We start from the raw sequence: 19,831 nt of genomic DNA on the forward strand, positions 1-19,831 counted from the left end.
CGCATTGCGCCACGTGCGCTTAACCCACTGCGCCACCGCCCAACCCCCACATAGTGTCTTTTTTAAAGCATTGCGGGGGTGTGGGGTGGAGGGGAGGAATTCAGACGCGGCAGGCGGTGTTACACCCGGTTAAGCGCAACTATCACTACTTGCAAGAACCCAGGTTCGAGTCCCGGCTCCCCACCTGCAGGGGGGCTCCGTTTCATAAGTGTCAAGTGGGTCTTGGTCTCTCTCCCTCCTTATTCAATCTCTCTCTGTCCTGTCAAATAGGGGAAAGAAAAAAAAAAGGCTGCCAGGAGCAGTGAAATCCTAGCGCAAACACTGAACCCCAGCGATAACCCTGGAGGGGAAAAAAAAAAAAATCAGAGTTCAGCAGAGTCGCTGCAGGAGTCAAACCCCGCAGCCCAGTCCCGGGCCCCGCCTTCTCCGGGTCGGCCCTCGCGCAGGCGCAGAAGCCGCCGCCCCGCACGCCCCCCTCAGCGCGCATGCTCGGCCGGCGGCAGCCGCTCGGGTCGGCGGAGGAAGTGCGGGTGTTGTCCTCCGCCCCGGTAGCTGCTGGGCAGCCGCGGGCAGCTTCCTCCCGTGCTTGGTGGGCTCCGCTGCCGCTGCGGCTCAGCCTGGCCAGACCATGGGGTTCCCCAAGGGTCCGGAGGGCCAGGATCTCCCGGAGGTAAGGACCTACATCTCCCCTCCCCTGACACGTCGGTTTTTTTTTTTAAGGGGAGGGGGGCCTGGGGTGTCGCTGCCCCCCGCTCCCAGGTGCATGGCGGCGGGGAGTTCCCGCGGGTCCCCTGGGGGGTTGTGCAGCGGCCCCCGTGTGTGCGCGGGAACGGGGCGGGTTGCAGTGACTCCCGGGCCCCGGCTCCGCGCCCCCGCGCTGCAGGGCTGTCCGCGGTCACGGGACTCGGAGGGGCGCGGGGCTCCAGCGTCTGTCCCACACTCCCCCCTCGGGGCTCGAGGGAAATGCAGTGGTGCTTCAGTCCTGCACAACTGGCCCGGGCGCTGGGAGGAAGTTAGGGGGCGGGGGCATGCGCGCCCCAGATCGGGTCGGTCTGTCTGTCGGTCGGTCTGTCGGTCTGTCTGTCTGTGTGGGTCTGCGCGCCGCGAGGACTCTGTTCGCCTGCAGGTTTGGGTGGCTGAGTGCCCAGCTCCCGGGGACTCCGGAACACAGTGGGTCCGTTTCTTTCCTTCCTCCTTTCCTTTCCTTTCCTTTCCTTTCCTTTCCTTTCCTTTCCTTTCTCCTTTCCTCTCCTTTGCCCTTACATTCTTTTGTTTTCCTTGCCTTTTCTTCTTCCCCTCTTTTATTAGCGACTTAATAATGATTAACAAGATTGCAAAGTAAGGGGAGTAATTCCCTGCAATTCCTACCCCCAGAGTTCTGTATCCCATCTCCTCCATTGGAAGCTTCCCTATTCTTCATCCATCTGGGAGTGTGGACCAAAATTCTTTATGCTTAATTGCTTCTGGCCATGGACGTTGGCAGGTGGATCCATACTCCCAGTCTGTTTCTGTCTTTCTCTAGTTAGATAGGGATCTGGGGAGGGCAGACTTCGGGGTCCCTTTTTTTCTAGAAGGGAGGGTTTGTTAGTAAATGATTCCTGGGTCCCAAGGGGCCTGATCACCCCATGGTTTCCGCATTTCCACTTTGGGTATAAAAGGAACATGCATTTCTTTGGGTGCAAGTAAGCATTTTAACTAAGTGGTTTTCATCTAGCTTCTTCTGTTGGTTTACTCAAAAGTGAGTTTAGTTTATTGGATTATTGAAAGCAGTGGAATCCACACTGCAACTCCACGTTCCAACTGAAGTTCTGTAGCAGACATGGGGGTGGGGGGCGTGATGCCTTGTGGTGGTGAGCAGGACCTTCACACTTAGCTGCCTGTATCCAATCTTCTTTCCTCTCCTCTGTTCCAAGGCTTTAGTTCTTTCATCCCACAAGCATTTGCTAAATGATGGATGACCAGTCAGCCTGTAAAAAGCTGGAGCTACAGTGATGGGAGAGCAGACATCTGTCAGTATGTTCTTCCAAATGAAGAAGGCTCATCTTATCTTAAGAAAAAACAAGTGTAGTGTCAGAACTTTGTACTAGCTAAGATCTCGAATACGATGATTTTAGTTGTTGTTGTTGTTGTTGTTGTTGTTGCACTTCTTTACTCTAGATTGTCATCAGATTTTTTTTGCTTGGCCTTTTGCTGCAGACTCCAGTCTGATCTCCCAAATTCAACCTTTCATCCCTCCAGCTCGATGTCCCGCAGTGCTACCACTGGAGTCTTTGTAGATATTAGAAGGCAACTAGCTCCTGGTGTGTCCTTTATTTCCTCTGATTAATAAGATAAACTTTTCTCTTTTTTATTGTTGTAGTTACTATTGTTGTTATTAATGTCATCGTTGTTGGATAGGACAGAGAGAAATGGAGAGAGGAGGGGAAGACAGATAGAGGGAGAGAAAGATAGATACCTGCAGACCTGCTTCACCCCAACTCCCATAAGATATACTTTTCTATGAGCCTAATTCCTGGCCATTAGGAAGCAAACAGGGTGAATGCAATCAGATTGTTATTCAGTAACTTGTTGTATGGACCAGTATGTATGATTATGCATGATTCTGTCACTAACTGTTACTAGTCCTGTTGATTCATTAAATTTGGTTTTTAAAACCCTTTACTATATATAAAGAAGAGAAAGATAGATTAACTGGACTGTTTACCGTCCAGTTTACACGAAAAAATAGTGGGCCTTGTTTAAAAACCCAGAGACACTCACCTGTACCAGAATTTTCGTTTTAATAATTTTATGTAGGGGCCAAGTAGTGGTGCATCTGGGTGAGCTCACACACTGTAATACGCAAGGACTGAAGTTCAGGCCCCCACTCCCCACCTCCAGAGGAAAAGCTTCATGGACAGGGAAGCAGTGCTGCAGGTTTCTCTCTTTGTCTATCTGCCTCTGTGTCTGTCTGTCTGTCTGTCTCTCTCTCTCTCTCTCCACCACCCCTGTCCCTCTCAGTTTCTGTCTTTATCTAGTAAATAAATAAGATGTCTTTAAAGCAGTTTGATATAATAGCCAGCCTGGTGGCTTTCTGTGGCTTCTGGAGAGGACTTGCTCTCGTTCCCTGTGTTGTATTAACCAGTGATCCTTTACAACTTGGTTTCACTGTTAATCCAGGAAATGGGTTTGGAATTTTGCTAGCATTCTTCTTCATGCAGCATATTTTGCCAGAAGTTATTTCACAAAAGATTACTTCTCCATTTCTGAGGCTGAGTGGAGAAGAAGCTTAGGCCATTCATCTGATGTGGTACGACCAGTGGGTGCCCATTAAATACAAGTTGAAGTAGGGATGCCACTGCTGTGAGGTGCTGCACTTGTCTCGGAGGTGTTTTCATGATACACGATGAGCAAGTGAAGGACTCCTAGTTTACACTCCAGGGGTGGGGGTGGGGACTTGACGAAAATGTTCGCTTCACCCCATCTCCCCTTTTCACTGTTTTTGTGTATCATCTAGTTCTTAACCTTCTATTTATTTTATTTTATTTTACTTTTTGGAACTTTTCCACTGGTAGATATATCCCAACCATCCCAGGTCTTTTGCAAAGGAAGAGAAATTATGAATAATTAATAGCACTTTATTTTTGCATGTCCACTAGAGATAGCTGAATCCTTTACAATCTTTGGTAGACTGGGCAGGTGTCATTTGAGAGTTTAAAAGAAAAAAATGAACAGTGGTGCATGACTCCACTACCCTAGCCCCACCTCCATTGCAAAAAAATTATCAGTCACCTTTATAATTTATTTCTGGGGGCTAGGGAGACAGCATAATGGTTATGCAAAGAGACATTCATGCCTGAGGCACCAGAGCTCCCAGGTTCAATCCCCAGCACCACCATAAGCCAGAGCTGAGTAGTGCTCTGGTAAGAAAAAGAAAACAAACAAAAAATAATTTATTTTTTATTTTAAACTTTCTTTTTGTATTTTTATTTATTTATTTTTTTAACCAGAGCACTACTCAGCTCTGGTTTATGGTGGTGCAGGGGATTGAACTTGGGACTTTCGAGCCTCAAGCATGAGAGTTTCTTTGCATAACCATTATGCTATCTACCTTCTGCCCCTTTTTGTAATCATTTATTTTTTATTTACCTGATAGAGACAAAGAAATTGTGAGGGGATGGGGGGGATTGAGAGGGCTAAAGACAGAGAGTCACCTGCAACACTGCTTTACTACTCCAGAAGCTTCCTCCCTATAGATGGGGGCTGGGGATTTGAACCTGGGTCCTTGCACATTGTAGCATGTGCGCTCAACCAGGTGTGCTACTGCCTGGCCCCTGTAATTTCAGGTTCTACTATCTGTTAGTGTCTATACTTCCTCTCCTGGCAGTTGGCACATTTAAATAAAGTTGAATTTCTAATATCTGCACAAATATCTTCTTAATCCATGACTGATCTTGGGTCATACACTTTATATAATGATTATACACATCATTGCATATTTAGTGTGTCCTTTGAGCCTCATGCTGTTTCAGAACACAACAGTTAAGGCAGGTAAATAATTAAATCCTCTCCTGACTTAACTAGTAGTCAAGTTGGAAAGGCAGACTTGTATGCTAACTAACACCAGACACATCACTCAGAAAAGGTCGAATCATAATCTTGTGAATGGCATGGAATCTAAGTAAAATAGAAATAGAGAAGTGTGATCATTGACGTGGAAGAGGAGTTAGAGAGTGGAGATGATTTCTGGGTGGTTAGAGAGTATCAGGAGCAACCGTAAAGAAATTCCCACTGGCCATCTAGGTTGCCTATAGCCATGGCTGGAGTTTTTTGCAGGGAGATGAAAGATAAAGCTGGAAAAAAATCGTTTCTGGCCAGTGACCTGAGTCCCACACCAGAAGTTTATCTCATAGACAAGGTGTGATACATTAGTGGTAAGTGCTGACGAGGGATGCTGTGAAAGCTGTGATTTAGGAAATAATGAGCACAGTGAATTAACGGGGAAGGAAGATTCAGGGGCATGTGCAGTAGTCTTGGCATGAAGTGTAAATAGAAGGGAAGAGAGAATAAATGTGACATGCGTAACCAAGGAAGATTTACTAGCCACCGCTGAGTGAAGGAGTAGTCAAGGGAGGTACGTGACTTTGAACCAGGATACTTGGGATGGTGTTTCATAGAGAAAGGTGTTTCTATTTGTTGGTTTTGTTTTTCAATTTTGTTCATTAATGGAAGAGAAGCGCAGTTTGTGAAAGTAACTGGAGGCAGAAATACTAGAATATCTAAACAGACTTCAGTTGTAGGTAAACCCTTGAGAGTGAAGGTAGGATATAAATTTCTTTTTTAGTTTTTAACTTTCTTTTTTTTTTCTTTTGTTTATTTCTTTTCTCTATCTCTGATAAAGACAGAGAAGTTGAGAGAGAAGATGCAGAATGAGAGAGAGAACAAGAGACACTTGTACCAGTGGTTCAGTGCTCAAGAAGCTTCCCCCACCCCACCTCACCCACCCACCCCTAGATGGGAACTGGGGGGCTTGAACCCGGGCCCATAACCATTGCAACGTGTATGCTACTAAGTGCGCCATGACCGAGCCCCTGTATATAAAATTTTTAAACAAGATTGAATTTACTATCCTTTGTATCCACTTTAGAGTTTAAAAAGATTAAAATGCAGAGGCTGGGTGGTGGTGCACTGGTTGGGTGTGCATGTTCCCATCTTCAAGGATCTGGGTTCAAGCCCCCACTCTCCATCTGCAGAGGAGAAGAAGCTTCATGAGTGGTGAAAAAGTACTGCAGGTGGTGTTCCTTCTCTCTCTCTTTCTCCCCCTCCCTCCCTCCCTCTCTCTCCCCCTACCCTCCCAATTTCTCTCTGTCCTATCAAAATAATAAATACAAGTTAAAAGAACATTTAAAAGTGAAGATTTACTTATTTTTTTAAAAATGCAGAGAGAGATGCAGTATGTTTGTATTACATTCTTTTTTCTTGTCCCTCTTATCAATAACTTCTGGAGCCATGATGCATATAAAAGTGAAAACAGGGCAGCGCACCAAAGCAAAGGACTCTGGGGAAGGGAGAACACAAACTGAAACGTGAACTGGACATGGTGTCCTGCACCAAAGCAGAGGACCCTGGAGAGGGAAGGGAAGGGGAGGGAGAATGGGAAGAAAACTCTGGGGCCCTGTTACATAATGAGATTGTATGTATATTTCAGTGATTGCACTGTAAAACATTAACCCGTTCAGTTAAAATAAAAATACATGTGAAGAAAAAAAAAATTGAAGACAAAAAAACAAGAGAAAGAAGAAGGAAAGAACCTGTTCCTGTCTCTATGGAGAGGCTAATACAGTGGAGACAGGCGCCTGTCTGTCATATGTTAGTGAACGGGGAGACGGTGTACTGTATCGTCTCTGCTTTCCTTCAGCACGCGATGAATAATCTTCACTCCCTGTGTGTGAGTCTTTTCCTCCCAAGTGTTAGGATTAACAGCCCGCTGAAGATTACAACCCGTTCTTTTGGACACTGGCAGCACAGTGTCTCTCCAAACTCCTGTGCAAGTTTAGTGATAAAGCCATTGTCTCTTCTTCCTTGGCTGTGAGACTGTGCTTTCAGAGAGTATGCCATATTTTATTCCAGGCAGCTTCTATTAGCCTAACTCTTATTTGTTTGTTTTTACTTTTTGTTTTAGGTAGAAACCAGAGAGGATGAGGAACAAAATGTCAAATTAACTGAAATTTTGGAGCTTCTGGTTGCAGCTGGGTATTTCAGAGCAAGAATTAAAGGCTTATCCCCTTTTGACAAGGTAAGAGGAAATCTCTCTAACGCCGAGGCTACTCATGGCTCTCCATGAAAAGAAAAAGGAAATTGTGTTTTTATTTCCTTCATATTTCAGTTTCTTCCAAAGATGCCATTTTAGAAGCGTTCATATTTCCTATGAAAGAAAAACAGATGTGTCACTAGCTACACCTTGGAATCCCTTTTCTGTACATGGAGCTTTAGAAAATGCAGAGAGGCGAAAGCAATAGTTCCGTCTTTCAAGGAGCATGTGGTTTGGGTATATATGTAAGGCAAAATAACAGAAAACTGTGCCAGATATTCTGTGGATGGCAAATACTGAGTTTGGAAAAGGGAGAAATCAGTACAAGGTGGAGACTTGGCTTGATACTTTTTTTTTTTTTAACCAGAACACTGCTCAGCTCTGGCTTATGGTGGTGTGGGGGGATTAAACCTGGGACATCAGGCATGAGAGTCTGTTTGCATAACCATTATGCTACCTACCCCCACCCCAGGGTGAAGTCTTTTAATTCAGCAGAACCTTAGATAATTATGCTGGCAGGTGTTGAGGACTTTGTACTCAAAGGACTCAGCTTCTTCTTTTTTTTTTTTAATTTAATTTATTTATAAAACAAAAAGTAGAAAATATCAACAAAACCAGAGGATAAGAGGGGTAAAATTCCTCATGTTTCCCACCACAAGAGTTCTGTATCCCATCCCCTCCACTGGAAGCTTCCCTATTCTTTATCCCCCAGGGAGTATGGACCCAAGATCACTATGGGGTGTAGAAGGTGGAAGGTCTGGCTTCTGTAATTGCTTCTCCAATGGACATGGGCATTGACAGGTTGATCCATACTTCCAGCCTGTTTCTTTTTTTTTTTTTTTAATTTTTAATCTTTTTTTTTTTTTGGCCTCCAGGGTTATTGCTGTGGCTTGGTGCCTGCACTATGAGTCCACTGCTTCTAAAGGCCTTTTTTTTTCTTTCCCATTTTGTTGCCCTTGTTATCATTATTATTATTGTTGCCATTGATGTTGTTGGATAGGACAGAGAGAAATAGAGAGAGGAGGGGAAGACAGAGAAGGGGAGAGAATGATAGACACCTGCAGACCTGCTTCACTGCCTATGAATTGACTCCCCTGCAGGTGGGGAGCCAGGGGCTCGAACCAGGATCCTTAGGCTGGTCCTTGCACGTTGCGCCATGTGTGCTTAACCCGCTGTGCTACCGCCTGACTCCTGGATCAGTGAATCTTATCCCTACTCATGTTGATACTCAAAGGAAATGCCTAACTGAATAGATTCCAGGACTTGGTCCACATTCAGCCACATAGGGAATCAATGGATGATGTCCAGCTATCAGTTTTCTGAAACAAGCCACAGTGATTTGTGATGCACAATCAGGACTCTGATCCACTGTGCACTCACCACCAGGGACATTTCCTTTCTTTCCGTCTGATCTGGAGGTTCAGACGTCGTTCAGACGAGGTTCACTCCTCGTCCTCCTATTTCTCTTCCTCTTCTTCTAATATCAACTTGTGTGTGGAGAGATTTTGTTTTTAAAATGAATTTTTAGCCCTGGTTTCTTTTGCATGTCAGAGAAGTCCTGTTAGAAAAGAGGGCAGAGATTCACATCTCCTTTAGGTAGATGAAAATTTTAGAATATATGGAGATAAAATAATGAGCCATAAGATGTCATAAAATCTTGCTACTCACACTTCTGATCTGTAAAGTATGCAATCCTTCTGGAATCTGCCACTTGACTGAAACTGGGTTAAAACTTCTCTTGGTTGAGAATTTATTTATATGTGTTCCTGTCACTGTAAGAGGACTTGTGCTTGACACATCCTTTTGATAATGACAGTTAGTTTCTCAGTCATATGGGCCACATTTCAGGTGCTTGGTATCTACCTGTGACTCGTAGCTACTGAGTGGGGCATAGCATCTATTTCTGTCATTGCAAAAAATTCTCCTCATTCTAGATGGATTGTAGTCAGTGGAGTCAATGCACACACACTCTCACTCTCTGTGTAGATATATAGTCTGATATACTTAATGGTTCTTAGGCTCACTTGGCTGGTACACTTACATGTCATGGGCACAACCCAGGTTCCAGCCCAGCCCTCCCTCCTCATAACACTGAAGGAGGCTTTCTCTATCTCTCTGTTTCTGAAAAAGTCAACCTGGAGTCAGCCAAGCCCATTGATAACCAAAGCAGACATGCCACCAAAAAAAAAAAAAAGTGACTCTATAAGGAATATTTATAGTTTATGGTCTCCCTCTCTCACCAAATGAAAAAGAGAATAAATACTTTATGTCTTGCAGGTAGTTGGTGGAATGACTTGGTGTATTACCACCTGCAACTTTGATGTGGATGTTGATTTACTCTTTCAGGAAAACTCTACAATAGGTCAAAAAATGTAAGTTACACATTCTGTCAAAGAAAGATACCTATTATGTGCCAGAAGTTCTCTTAGCTTTGCATATTTTAGCATTCACTGCACCATGTTTCCACAGTTTTTCTGGTTATGAATCTGAGACTAAAAGAAACCGAGGTCATACAGCTGGTGTATTAAGAATTATTTAAGCAGGGAGTCGGGCTGTAGCGCAGCGGGTTAAGTGCAGGTGGCGCAAAGCAAAAGGACTGGCATAAGGATCCCGGTTCGAACTCCGGCTCCCCACCTGCAGGGGAGTCGCTTCACAGGTGGTGAAGCAGGTCTGCAGGTGTCTATCTTTCTCTCCTCCTCTCTGTCTTCCCCTCCTCTCTCCATTTCTCTCTGTCCTATCCAACAACGACAGCAACAATAATAACTACAACAGTAAAACAACAAGGGCAACAAAAGGGAATAAATAAATAAAATAAATATTAAAAAAAAGAATTATTTAATCATCAGGCTACTTCTTAGGGTTTTTTTTTCTCAAACACACACACACACACACACACACACACACACTCCATTCTCTCTCTCCCTATCCCTCTCTCTCTCTCTCCCCCCAGAAGCTTCGGATTTGGAGGGAAGTAGATTATAGGGTGTTTTTCTGTAAGGCAGAGTCTCATTGTGTAAGCCACCAAGAGAAGGCAGAAATGGACTCCTTCCTAGAGGTTTTCCCTGAGGGCATGCTGCCCACTCTGCCAGAGATTCTTGAGGTACTTGGTGACTTGATTAGATCAGTTGGGACCCCAGTTCTGCTCTGCCCTGCCAGAGGACAGCTGTGTGACCTTGGGCAAGGATCCATTTTCTTACCTGTTAGAAGAGGTGTTTGTGATGTCAGCTGTGTATGCTTCTGTGACTGACTGAATCACTTTTTTTCTCAATCCTCATCTTTCCCCAACAAAAAAACGCTTCCTAGAAGATTAATGATGCACATATGAATCAATAATAGAAAAAAGGGTAAGCAAAGCAAAAGAGGGGGGAAAATGGCAACAAGGCAAAGCTGGGGATAGTGCTTCCACATTCCTGACAGGCCACAAAGGCCTTGTTATTGTTAGAGTGGGCCATAGCTATTTCTAAGCTAACAGCCAGCAAGAAGAGAAACATATTGGCAAATGTCCCAATTCTTGGTATCCACACACTAGCAGAAAAGTTGGTTCCTCTGAATTGCTGATATTATTACCAAGACTAAAAGATATCTCTGGGCTCCTTAAAAAGAGAGCATGCCATACTGCGGTCAGACAGCACTCATTAGTATCCGGCCTGGAATTGCAGGGCTCTACATTCCTAACATTTGTGGTCTTGGGGTGTTGCAACACACAAGCTACTGTGAGTAGTTCTTCATTGGGAAACAGTTGGTTGGGGTCCAGGTGGGAGGATCTATGTTCTCCTGGTCAGGCTAAATCCAGAGTTTGGTTTTTATTCTTGTCTTTTTGGGGTTCATTTGTCCTTAATGTTTTTGTTGTTGTGTAGATGTTACCTTCACGAAATTAAAATAAAAATAAAAATAGTTGGGGGCTGGGCAGTGGCACAGCAGGTTAAGCACAAGGACCGGCATAAGGATCCGGTTCGAGCCCACAGCTCAACACCAGCAGGGGGTCACTTCATAGGTGGTGAAGCAGGTCTGCAGGTGTCTGTCTTTCTCTCCCCCTTTTTGTCTGCCTCCCCTCTCAGTTTTTCTCTGTCTTGTCAAATAAAAATAGAAAAAAAGAAAAGGGGGGAGCAGGCATTAGTGCATACATTACACTGTGCGAGGTCCCAGTTTCAAGCCTTTGGTCCCCACCTGCAGGGGGAAGGCTTTGTGAGTGATGAAGCAGGCCTGCAGGTGTCTCTTGTCTCTTTCCCCTTTTTATCTTTCCTTCCCTCTCAATTTCTCTTTGTATCTAACATAAATAAATTAAATAAATAAATACTTTTTAAAATGTGGAGGAGCCCCAGTTAGAAACAGAAAGCCTTTCTTTCCTTTTTAAACTGCGAAATGGTTTTTAGACAGTCAGTCTACTCAAATCTAGAGATCTGTAGCCACTAGAGGGAGCTTTCTTCCTGCCCAACCAGAATGCGTGTGTAAGTAAAGATGGCCCTCCACGTATAGTTAGGACTGTACTGAGCAGAGATGTAAAACTTTGCTGACCTGAGTTGATGATCGCCTTCACTTGCTAAACTTGGAGTGTGGGGATCAAAGCCCCTTAAGCACTCAGTCCTTCCCCTCCTAAGTTTCAAAGAAATAAGGAGTGAAATTCTGATGGTCTTAGTAAAAATAATAGTAATAACACTTGTCAGCGAGAGTGTCATAGATATGTTGCAAGATCCATGTGCTAATCCTTTCCTAACCTTCTGTATTCACTGAACCCTTGGAAGAGCCACACAACCACTGACTTAGCCACTGGGCCAAGCCTAGCATCCCATGGTAGGAAAGACATGCGTCTCAAAAACAGGCCGCTCAGAAAGGCACAAAGGGACAGCAGGAAGAGCTGAAAGCCGCGTGGTAATTCCCCTCTGCCTCAAACTCTTGGATAAGTCACTTACTCCCTCTGCTGTTTGGAGAGGCAGATGCTCCTAATAAACCTCATAGTTTATCTCTGCAGTCACATGCTCTGAGCTCTAGCCCTCCTTCAGTGCTCTGCGGTCACATGCTGTGAGCTCTAGCCCTCCTTCAGTGCTCTGCGGTCACATGCTCTGAGCTCTAGCCCTCCTTCAGTACTCTGCGGTCACATGCTCTGAGCTCTATCCCTCCTTCAGTACTCTGCGGTCACATCCTCTGAGCTCTATCCCTCCTTCAGTGCTCTGCGGTCACATGCTCTGAGCTCTATCCCTCCTTCAGTGCTCTGCGGTCACATGCCCTGAGCTCTAGCCCTCCTTCAGTGCTCTGCGGTCACATGCTCTGAGCTCTAGCCCTCCTTCAGTACTCTGCGGTCACATGCTCTGAGCTCTATCCCTCCTTCAGTACTCTGCGGTCACATCCTCTGAGCTCTATCCCTCCTTCAGTGCTCTGCGGTCACATGCTCTGAGCTCTATCCCTCCTTCAGTGCTCTGCGGTCACATGCTCTGAGCTCTAGCCCTCCTTCAGTGCTCTGCGGTCACATGCTCTGAGCTCTATCCCTCCTTCAGTGCTCTGCGGTCACATGCTCTGAGCTCTATCCCTCCTTCAGTGCTCTGCGGTCACATGCTCTGAGCTCTATCCCTCCTTCAGTGCTCTGCGGTCACATGCTCTGAGCTCTATCCCTCCTTCAGTACTCTGCGGTCACATGCTCTGAGCTCTAGCCCTCCTTCAGTACTCTGCGGTCACATCCTCTGAGCTCTAGCCCTCCTTCAGTGCTCTGCGGTCACATGCTCTGAGCTCTAGCCCTCCTTCAGTGCTCTGCGGTCACATGCTCTGAGCTCTAGCCCTCCTTCAGTGCTCTGCAGTCACATGCTCTGAGCTCTAGCCCTCCTTCAGTACTCTGCGGTCACATGCTCTGAGCTCTAGCCCTCCTTCCTTCTCTGAATGTGGACAGTGGGTATCATGTTTTCCCCTTCCACATTGTTTTCTTAACATACTGCACCTGGCATTTGATGTTCTGATCAAATAGTAGCAATATAACTTGTTTCCCTCAGCCGTTAGAATCTTAGTCACACCTTATAAGGCCACTTCGCAGGCGTAAACATGGATTGTAGCACATTTTCCAGAAACTACTTTTGGGAGAGCTGCTTAATGTATACCTCTTGGTCATTTAACTCTTATTAAGACTCAAGGCATGAAGGCTACTAAGGGAATCATAGGTAAAACAATAGTAACTCTCAGCTAGACATGTGTTAGATGTTGTCTTACAGGCAATCTGTCTATCTCCTGGGGGAAGTTACTGAAGTTGAGAAAGGTAGAGAGAGATGGACAAGATTTTTCTGAATGAGAAGCACTTTTGGTAGACCCAGAACTTACTGGATTTGAAGTTACTATCAATAGTATGATCTGGTGGTCTTTTCCCAGGACCTTCACTTATCAGAAAATCACCCTGTGGGGCCAGGCAGTGGTACACCTGGTTAAGCACACATATTACAGTGCACAAGGATGAAGGTTCAAGCTCCTCGTCCCCCCCCTCCTGCAGGGGGAAAACTTCACAAGTGATGAAACAGGTCTGCATGTGTCTCTCTCTTGTATCCTTTCCTCTCTGTCTCCCCCTCTCAATTTTTCTCTGTCTTTATCCAATAATAAATAAAAATCATTTTTCAAAAAAGAAAGAAAAAGAAAAATCACCCTGTGTTTGTAAAGAAAACTTTTTTGACAAAAAAAAAAAAAAAAATTTAAGGGCCCTAAATGAGAGTGTAATCTAAATTGTTCTTGTGGGCTAAGCTGACAGTCTGTATCTCTGCACATGGCCCAGAGCTGCCCCTTGTCGTTGCTTCTCAGTTTTCTGATCTATGTATAATGGGAGAGGACAGCATGCCTATTAAATATCATCTTTTTCTTTTTTTCTCCCCCCCCACTTTTGTTGACCTTGTTTATCGTTGTTATAGTTGTTAGATAGGACAGAGAGAAATCAAGAGAGATGGGGAAGACAGAGAGTTGGGAGAAAAAGATAAGACAGCTGCAGACCTGCTTCACTGCTTATGAAGTGACCCCCCTGCAGGTGGCGAGCCAGGGGCTCAAACTGGGATCCTTAAGCAGGTCCTTGTGCTTCACACCATGTGTGCTTAACCCACCACGCTACCGCCCAGCCCCCTTGTATCATCTTTTCTTAATTCTCGAATCTGATTCAGTTCATATATGACTCAGTTAAGAGATCACATGTCAGCTTATTAGAAGAGCAGGCTTAAAGCTGTGATGAAATGAACTCACCCTTCAGTCCCTAGATTACTCTCATGAAACAGTCTTGTCCCAGCTGAGCCGAGAGACCACCCTGCAGGGGGCAGGGGGGTCTTTCTTCCTGACCAAGACTGAAGAAAGCCATGGACCCTCAGCAGCCTGGAGCCTCAGCACAACCCTTTTGCTCCCAGTCTCCATAGGAGGGGGAGTGAGGCGTGGTTGTACAGTGATGTCAGTATTCATTAGGAAAGCAGAAAATCTCTCCTTTCTGGAAAAGAGAGAGAGTTCCCCCATTGTAGAATTAATTTTAGAGTATCAAAGTAATTAAGGCCTACTTTCATTTTAAAAATACTTTTGGGGAGTCGGGCAGTAGCACAGCAAAGCGCAAGGACTGGTTAAGAATCCCGGTTTGAGCCCCAGCTCCCCACCTGCAGGGGAGTCGCTTCATAGGCAGTGAAACAGGTCTGCAGGTGTCTATCTTTCTTTCCCCCTCTCTGTCTTCCCCTCCTCTCTACATTTCTCTGCCCTATCCAACAACAACGACATCAGTAACAACAACAATAAAAAAACAAGGGCAACAAAAGGGAAAATAAATAAATAAATAAAAATATAATATAATAATAATAATATAAATACTTTTGTACCAGAAGAGAAGACGCTAGATAATTGAGAACAAGATTTCAGGTTTTGTTTCAGTAGCCAAGGCACTTGGCACAGGGGCTGGTAGTCACTTATTTACCTAAATATTCAGGCAGAAAAATTAATGTGTAACCTAGTGGCTCTATGACTTTTGGGATCTTTTTTTCTTTACTGTTGGAGCTTCACACTGTGTGACCCTACTCTCTTGGTGGACTTTTTCTCTTTTTTTTCTTTTTTCCCTTTTTTTTTTTTCTTGATAAGAGGGTACGAGAGAAAGAAAAGGAGAGATACCACAGTATCGCTCTACTGCTTATGAAACTTCCACTTTGCATGGTGTTTCTATGTGACGCTCAGGCGTCCAAAGCCTGGTCCTCAAGCGTGATGGAGTGTACACTCCACCAGGTGAGCTGTCTCCTGATGCCTCCAGGTGTTTAGGGAAAGTCCATCATAAAATAAAGCATAGAAGAATGTGGGGCACTGACAAGATTTTGTTATGTCTTATGAATATGTTAAAAAAGAAATACTGTGTCTGACATCACCAGAATCTCATAAACAAAATGAAGTAGGGAGAACAGAGCCTAGAAGAAAGGTCGGGGGCAGTTTCACAGCCATGTGCACATACACCTCGAGCCTGTTATTTCCCCTTTTCTGTAGCCAGCCAGAAAAATAAAATGCGGTTATGTTCTGATAGAGTAGTCCCAGATGTTTTTTTGTAGACTGTTGTCCAGATGTAAAAGAGATATTTATTTTTTAATTTTTATTTTTAATTTTTATTTATTGATTGATTATTGGATAGAGATTGAGAGAAATTGAGAGAGGAGGGGGAGATAGAGAGGGAGTAACTTAACCATGTGCGCCACCACCTGGCCCCTGTAAGAGAGATCTTAAGCATCACTTAGTGTAATCTCATTCCTTGCTTCTCACTTTTTCCAAACAGAGCTCTATCAGAAAAAATTGTTTCAGTCCTCCCAAGGATGAAATGTCCACACCAGCTGGAGCCCCACCAGATCCAGGGGATGGATTTTATTCACATATTTCCCGTTGTTCAGGTGAGAGCTTCTGTGTGTATGTTTTCTCATCCTGTGAACATCAGGATTCTTGTAATAGGTCTCTCTCTTGGGCTTCCTGGCCTAAGTCCTGGATGTAAAGGCTGTGGTATGATTTGGTGGTGAGAAACCATAATGGCAATTCCTGATGGCGGCCTCCAAAGGCTAGCGGTACGTGATTGCTCCTGTCTCCTACTGCCACCTGTGAGAAACTTTAAATGTTTCTGTTGGGTACTTGCCACTGCCTTTTTGGTAAAGAGAGAACTACATAGCTACCTACCCTCCCTTCACCCATGCTCTAACTCCTCGCTAGCGATGTGGCCTTATTTTATCCCCTGCTTCTCTTTGTTCTTTGTGTTCTAGCCCCTCTGATTCTTCTTCCAGATTCCTTCCTACTTAGGCCACTTCTTTTCTTAAGTCCTTGTCTTCAGGCAGGAACTCTTTCCTTCTCTCCTTTCTTGCTTGCTTCACAGTTCTGCCAAACCCAAACATTCCCCCACCCCCACCCCCAGTATCCAGAATAGATCAGATTCCGAGCTTTAGCTGCTCTTATTTCCACATGCCCTATCCCGTAGGAGTATTCTTGCTTGCAGCTGTAACCTTGCATTTTCAGGTATGTAGTTACTTTTCAGTCTTGTCAGACTGTAAGTTTCCTAAGGCAAGCCTAATAGCTACCTTGCTAACTGTTGTGTTTCCAGAACGTCCCAGTACGTTTAGCATTCAGCTCTTATTTGAAGGCTAAATATATAATGAGAGATTTGTGTCCACCCTGGCTTTGCCCAAAGCTCTCTTGATAAAGTGACTTTTTTAATTATTTATTTATTTTTTTATTTTATAGAGACAGACAGGGAATGATACCATAGCACTGTTACTCCTCTATTTTCCTTGATGCTGATAACTTCTGAAAAACAGAGTGATTGATTGGCACCAATGGAGCCCTGTGATTCCACCCTTTATCAAGATCTAGCCAAGTAATGACTTGGTATACATCTGACTACTGTATGTAGATATTGAAAAAGTAACCAGTGTGATGGCCAGAAACTGCATTCCTAATCCAAAGGAAAGCAGAATTAAGTCAAACTGAGTGAAGACTCACCCTCCTTAATCACCTGGGACCAGGGTGCTGCGGCAGGTATGTGAGGACAGAGTAGTGATCGCCATCTGATCTGCTCTGCTTCTGGATTTTAGTCAGTGCCTAAGGTCATTGTTTGGATGTGGGGTGAGTTAAAATGATGGAAAGAAGTGGCAGAGAATAATAACAAAAAAGCAAAACAAAACAAAACAAAAAATGCCACAGATATCTTCTGCAGCCACTCCTGGGGTAACTACTTCCCAAACGTCTTTTCCTTGAGCTCACTGCACTTCATTAGTTAACGTGTGATTTCTCCCTGCCACAGGTATGTGCTATGTGTCTACTTTTCTAGGTAGCTAAACCTTCCTACAGCTGTGGCTGTACTTTCCGGCAAGCCAGACTGCTACCTCAAAACTCCTTCTGAGTTCTGGTGGTACTCTCTGAAGAGAGAACAGTGACCCTGACCAGTAGCATCCCCTATGCCTGCTAGGTCAACAGAGCAAAGGTTTTCACCTTCACTTTATGTAAAGAGGAAACTGAGGCCCGGGGACATGAAGCTCCAGCATAGCTGCTGCAGGTCCTGCTGCAGCTTAGTGTTTCAAGGCCTACCCAAGTTGCTTTGCCCGTAGGACAGTTTCTGTCAGTAATTTCTCATCACATGGTCACAAGTACAGTATGACTTGGGGTTCCTAAGTTGGCCTTTGTCACAGTGATATCTTCATCTCTGTCAGCTCTTATATTCTAACTTATTTTTCCCCCAGTGGCTGGTGAAGCGAGCTATAGAAACGAAGGAAGAGATGGGGGACTACAGCCGCTCCTACTCCATCTCACAGTTTCAGAAAACCTGTAGTCTCCCCGAGGTCAGTATGTTCTATTTTTCTCTTCTTCCCTACTGAAAACATGAGTACATACTTTAAGACCGTTTCTTTCTTTGTTCCTTCCTTTTTTTTTTTTTTTAAATAATGATTGATAAAAGGTGGTTGGGTAGTTGCACACCTCATTAAGCACACATACCATGCACAAAGAACCAGGTTCTACCCTGCTCCCTATCTGCAGGGGGTCAGCTTTATGAGTAGCAAAGCAGGTCTACAGGTGTTTGTCTTTCTCTCTTCCTCTCTATCTTGCCCTCCTCTCAATTTCTCTCTGTCCTGTCGAATAAAATGGAAAGAAAAAAATGGCTGCCAGGAGCAGTGAATTTATAGTGCCAGAACCAAGCCACAGTGACAACCTTAGAGGCATATATATATATATATATATATATATATATATATATAGTGATTTATAAGATTATTAATAGAGATATAATCCCATACCACTCCTGCCATCGGTGTTCTGTGCCCCCATAACCCTCCAGCGGTAACTACCATAGTTCTCCCAAGGTCATAGATATGGATTAAATAGTTAATTTAATAACTGTATCATTATATATATGTGTAGTTTACTCTCCACATAGGATTTATATTGTCTTGCAGGATGATGACTTCCTAAAGAGGAAGGAGAAGGCCATCAGAACAGTTGTTGACCTCATGGTAAGTTCTCCTGCTTGCATACCTCTGTCAAAGAAGAACCTAAATTCACAGCCTCCAAATAGCCCTTTGATTTAATCCTAACACCTGTTCCCTGAGGATTCATCTGCCAGGGTTGCCAGGAGCTGACCTCAGGTGTGTGTGAGGAACAACCTTGTCAGCCTCACATGCTCAGTGCCAGGATACAAAAATAGGTAGAACTTAGCACAACTTCTTCTCTCTCTCTCTCTCTCTCTGTGTGTGTGTTTAATTAGTGATTTAATATTAGTTTACAAAATGGTAAGATAATAGGAGTGTAGTTCCGTACAGTTGCCACCACCAGAGTTCTGTGTCTCCACACCCTCCATTGGAAGTTGTAGTTCTCCCAACTATGGGACAACTACCCGTATGGGTCTAGTAAATCACCCATATGGGCTGATTCTCTGTGTGTGTGTGTGTGTGTGTATGTGTGTGTGTGTGTATGAGAGAGAGAGAGAGGATACATACATAGGTATAAATAAATATATACATATACACTTTTTTTTCTCAGAGGTCCTGCCTTCACTTCCTTTCTAAATCACCCCTATACCTATTACCAATGCTGGGTGTCTTTCCTTTTTTCCTTTTTCCTTTTCTCTCTCAGATAAGAGAAAAGGTGCCTGGCCTCTTCTAGTGTTTTCCAGATTTGTTTCTCTTTCATTGCTGGTATAAAAACAAGATTTCTGGGGGTCAGGCGGTAGCGCAGTGGGTTAAGCACAGGTGGCGCAAAGTGCAAGGACTGGCTCAAGGATCCCAGTTTGAGCCCCTGGCTCCCCACCTGCAGGGGGGTTGCTTCACAGGCAGTGAAGCAGGTCTGCAGGTGTCGATCTTTCTCTCCCCCTCTCTGTCTCCCCTCCTCGATTTCTCTGTCCTATCCAACAATGACAACAATAATAATAACCACGACAATAAAACAAGAAGGGCAACAAAAAAGGGGGAGAAAAATAGCCTCCAGGAGCAGAGGATTCTTGGTGCAGGCACCGAACCCCAGCAATAATCCTGGAGGCAAAAAAAAAGAACAAGATTCCTGGTGGCAAATGCTTCAAAATTGGAGCACAGAGCCTTCTGGTTTACTTTCCCTATCACTTACCCCTCCAGGAATATGGACCAGAATTCTTTTTGGGGTGCAGAAAATGGGAATTCCAGCTTCTATAATTGCTTTCCTGCTGGACATGGGTGTTGGCACATGGTGCCACACCCCCAGCTTATTTCTGTGGTCTAGGGCTCTGGAAAGGTGGAGTTAGGAAGCACTGGTGAGGTCATCTGCCCAGGGAATTCAGGGTAGAACCAGAGTAGCATCTGGAATTTGGTGCCAGAAGGCAGTAAGATGGAAGGCAGGACAAAATGTATTTTGTTTTTGTTTTAACCAGAGTACTGCTCAACTCTGGCTTATGGTGGAGCAGGGGATTGAACTTGGGACTTTGGGGCTTCAAGCATTATACTATCTACTCCCACCCAACAAAATGTTTAATAAACAGGGATCATAAAGTGGCAATAGAGCAGATGAAAGTAGGAACCTTAGGGAAGAAGGAAGTCTGTTTTAGGTATGTTCCTAGGAGCTTATGTCTTAGTACTT

The 19,831-nt window shown here is 44.5% G+C and overlaps 1 protein-coding gene across 2 annotated transcripts in view; it reads left to right on the forward strand.

Annotated features, from left to right (window-relative positions):
• Positions 1-469: 469 nt before the first annotated feature.
• Positions 470-19,831, forward strand: part of CCDC93 (coiled-coil domain containing 93) — an 89,004-nt gene continuing 69,642 nt past the window's right edge. The window contains exons 1-6 of one of the 2 annotated variants that reach the window (XM_060178013.1): positions 470-670; positions 6,662-6,775; positions 9,068-9,162; positions 15,531-15,642; positions 17,473-17,571; positions 18,184-18,240. In XM_060178013.1, coding sequence (XP_060033996.1) covers positions 629-670; positions 6,662-6,775; positions 9,068-9,162; positions 15,531-15,642; positions 17,473-17,571; positions 18,184-18,240 — 519 coding nt within the window. In that variant the 5' untranslated portion in view covers positions 470-628. The remainder of the gene's footprint in view (positions 671-6,661; positions 6,776-9,067; positions 9,163-15,530; positions 15,643-17,472; positions 17,572-18,183; positions 18,241-19,831) is intronic. The other variant, XM_060178014.1, reaches the window with a different exon arrangement.

Source organism: Erinaceus europaeus, chromosome 18 (assembly GCF_950295315.1).
Source record: "Erinaceus europaeus chromosome 18, mEriEur2.1, whole genome shotgun sequence".
NCBI classification, from domain to species: domain Eukaryota; kingdom Metazoa; phylum Chordata; class Mammalia; order Eulipotyphla; family Erinaceidae; genus Erinaceus; species Erinaceus europaeus.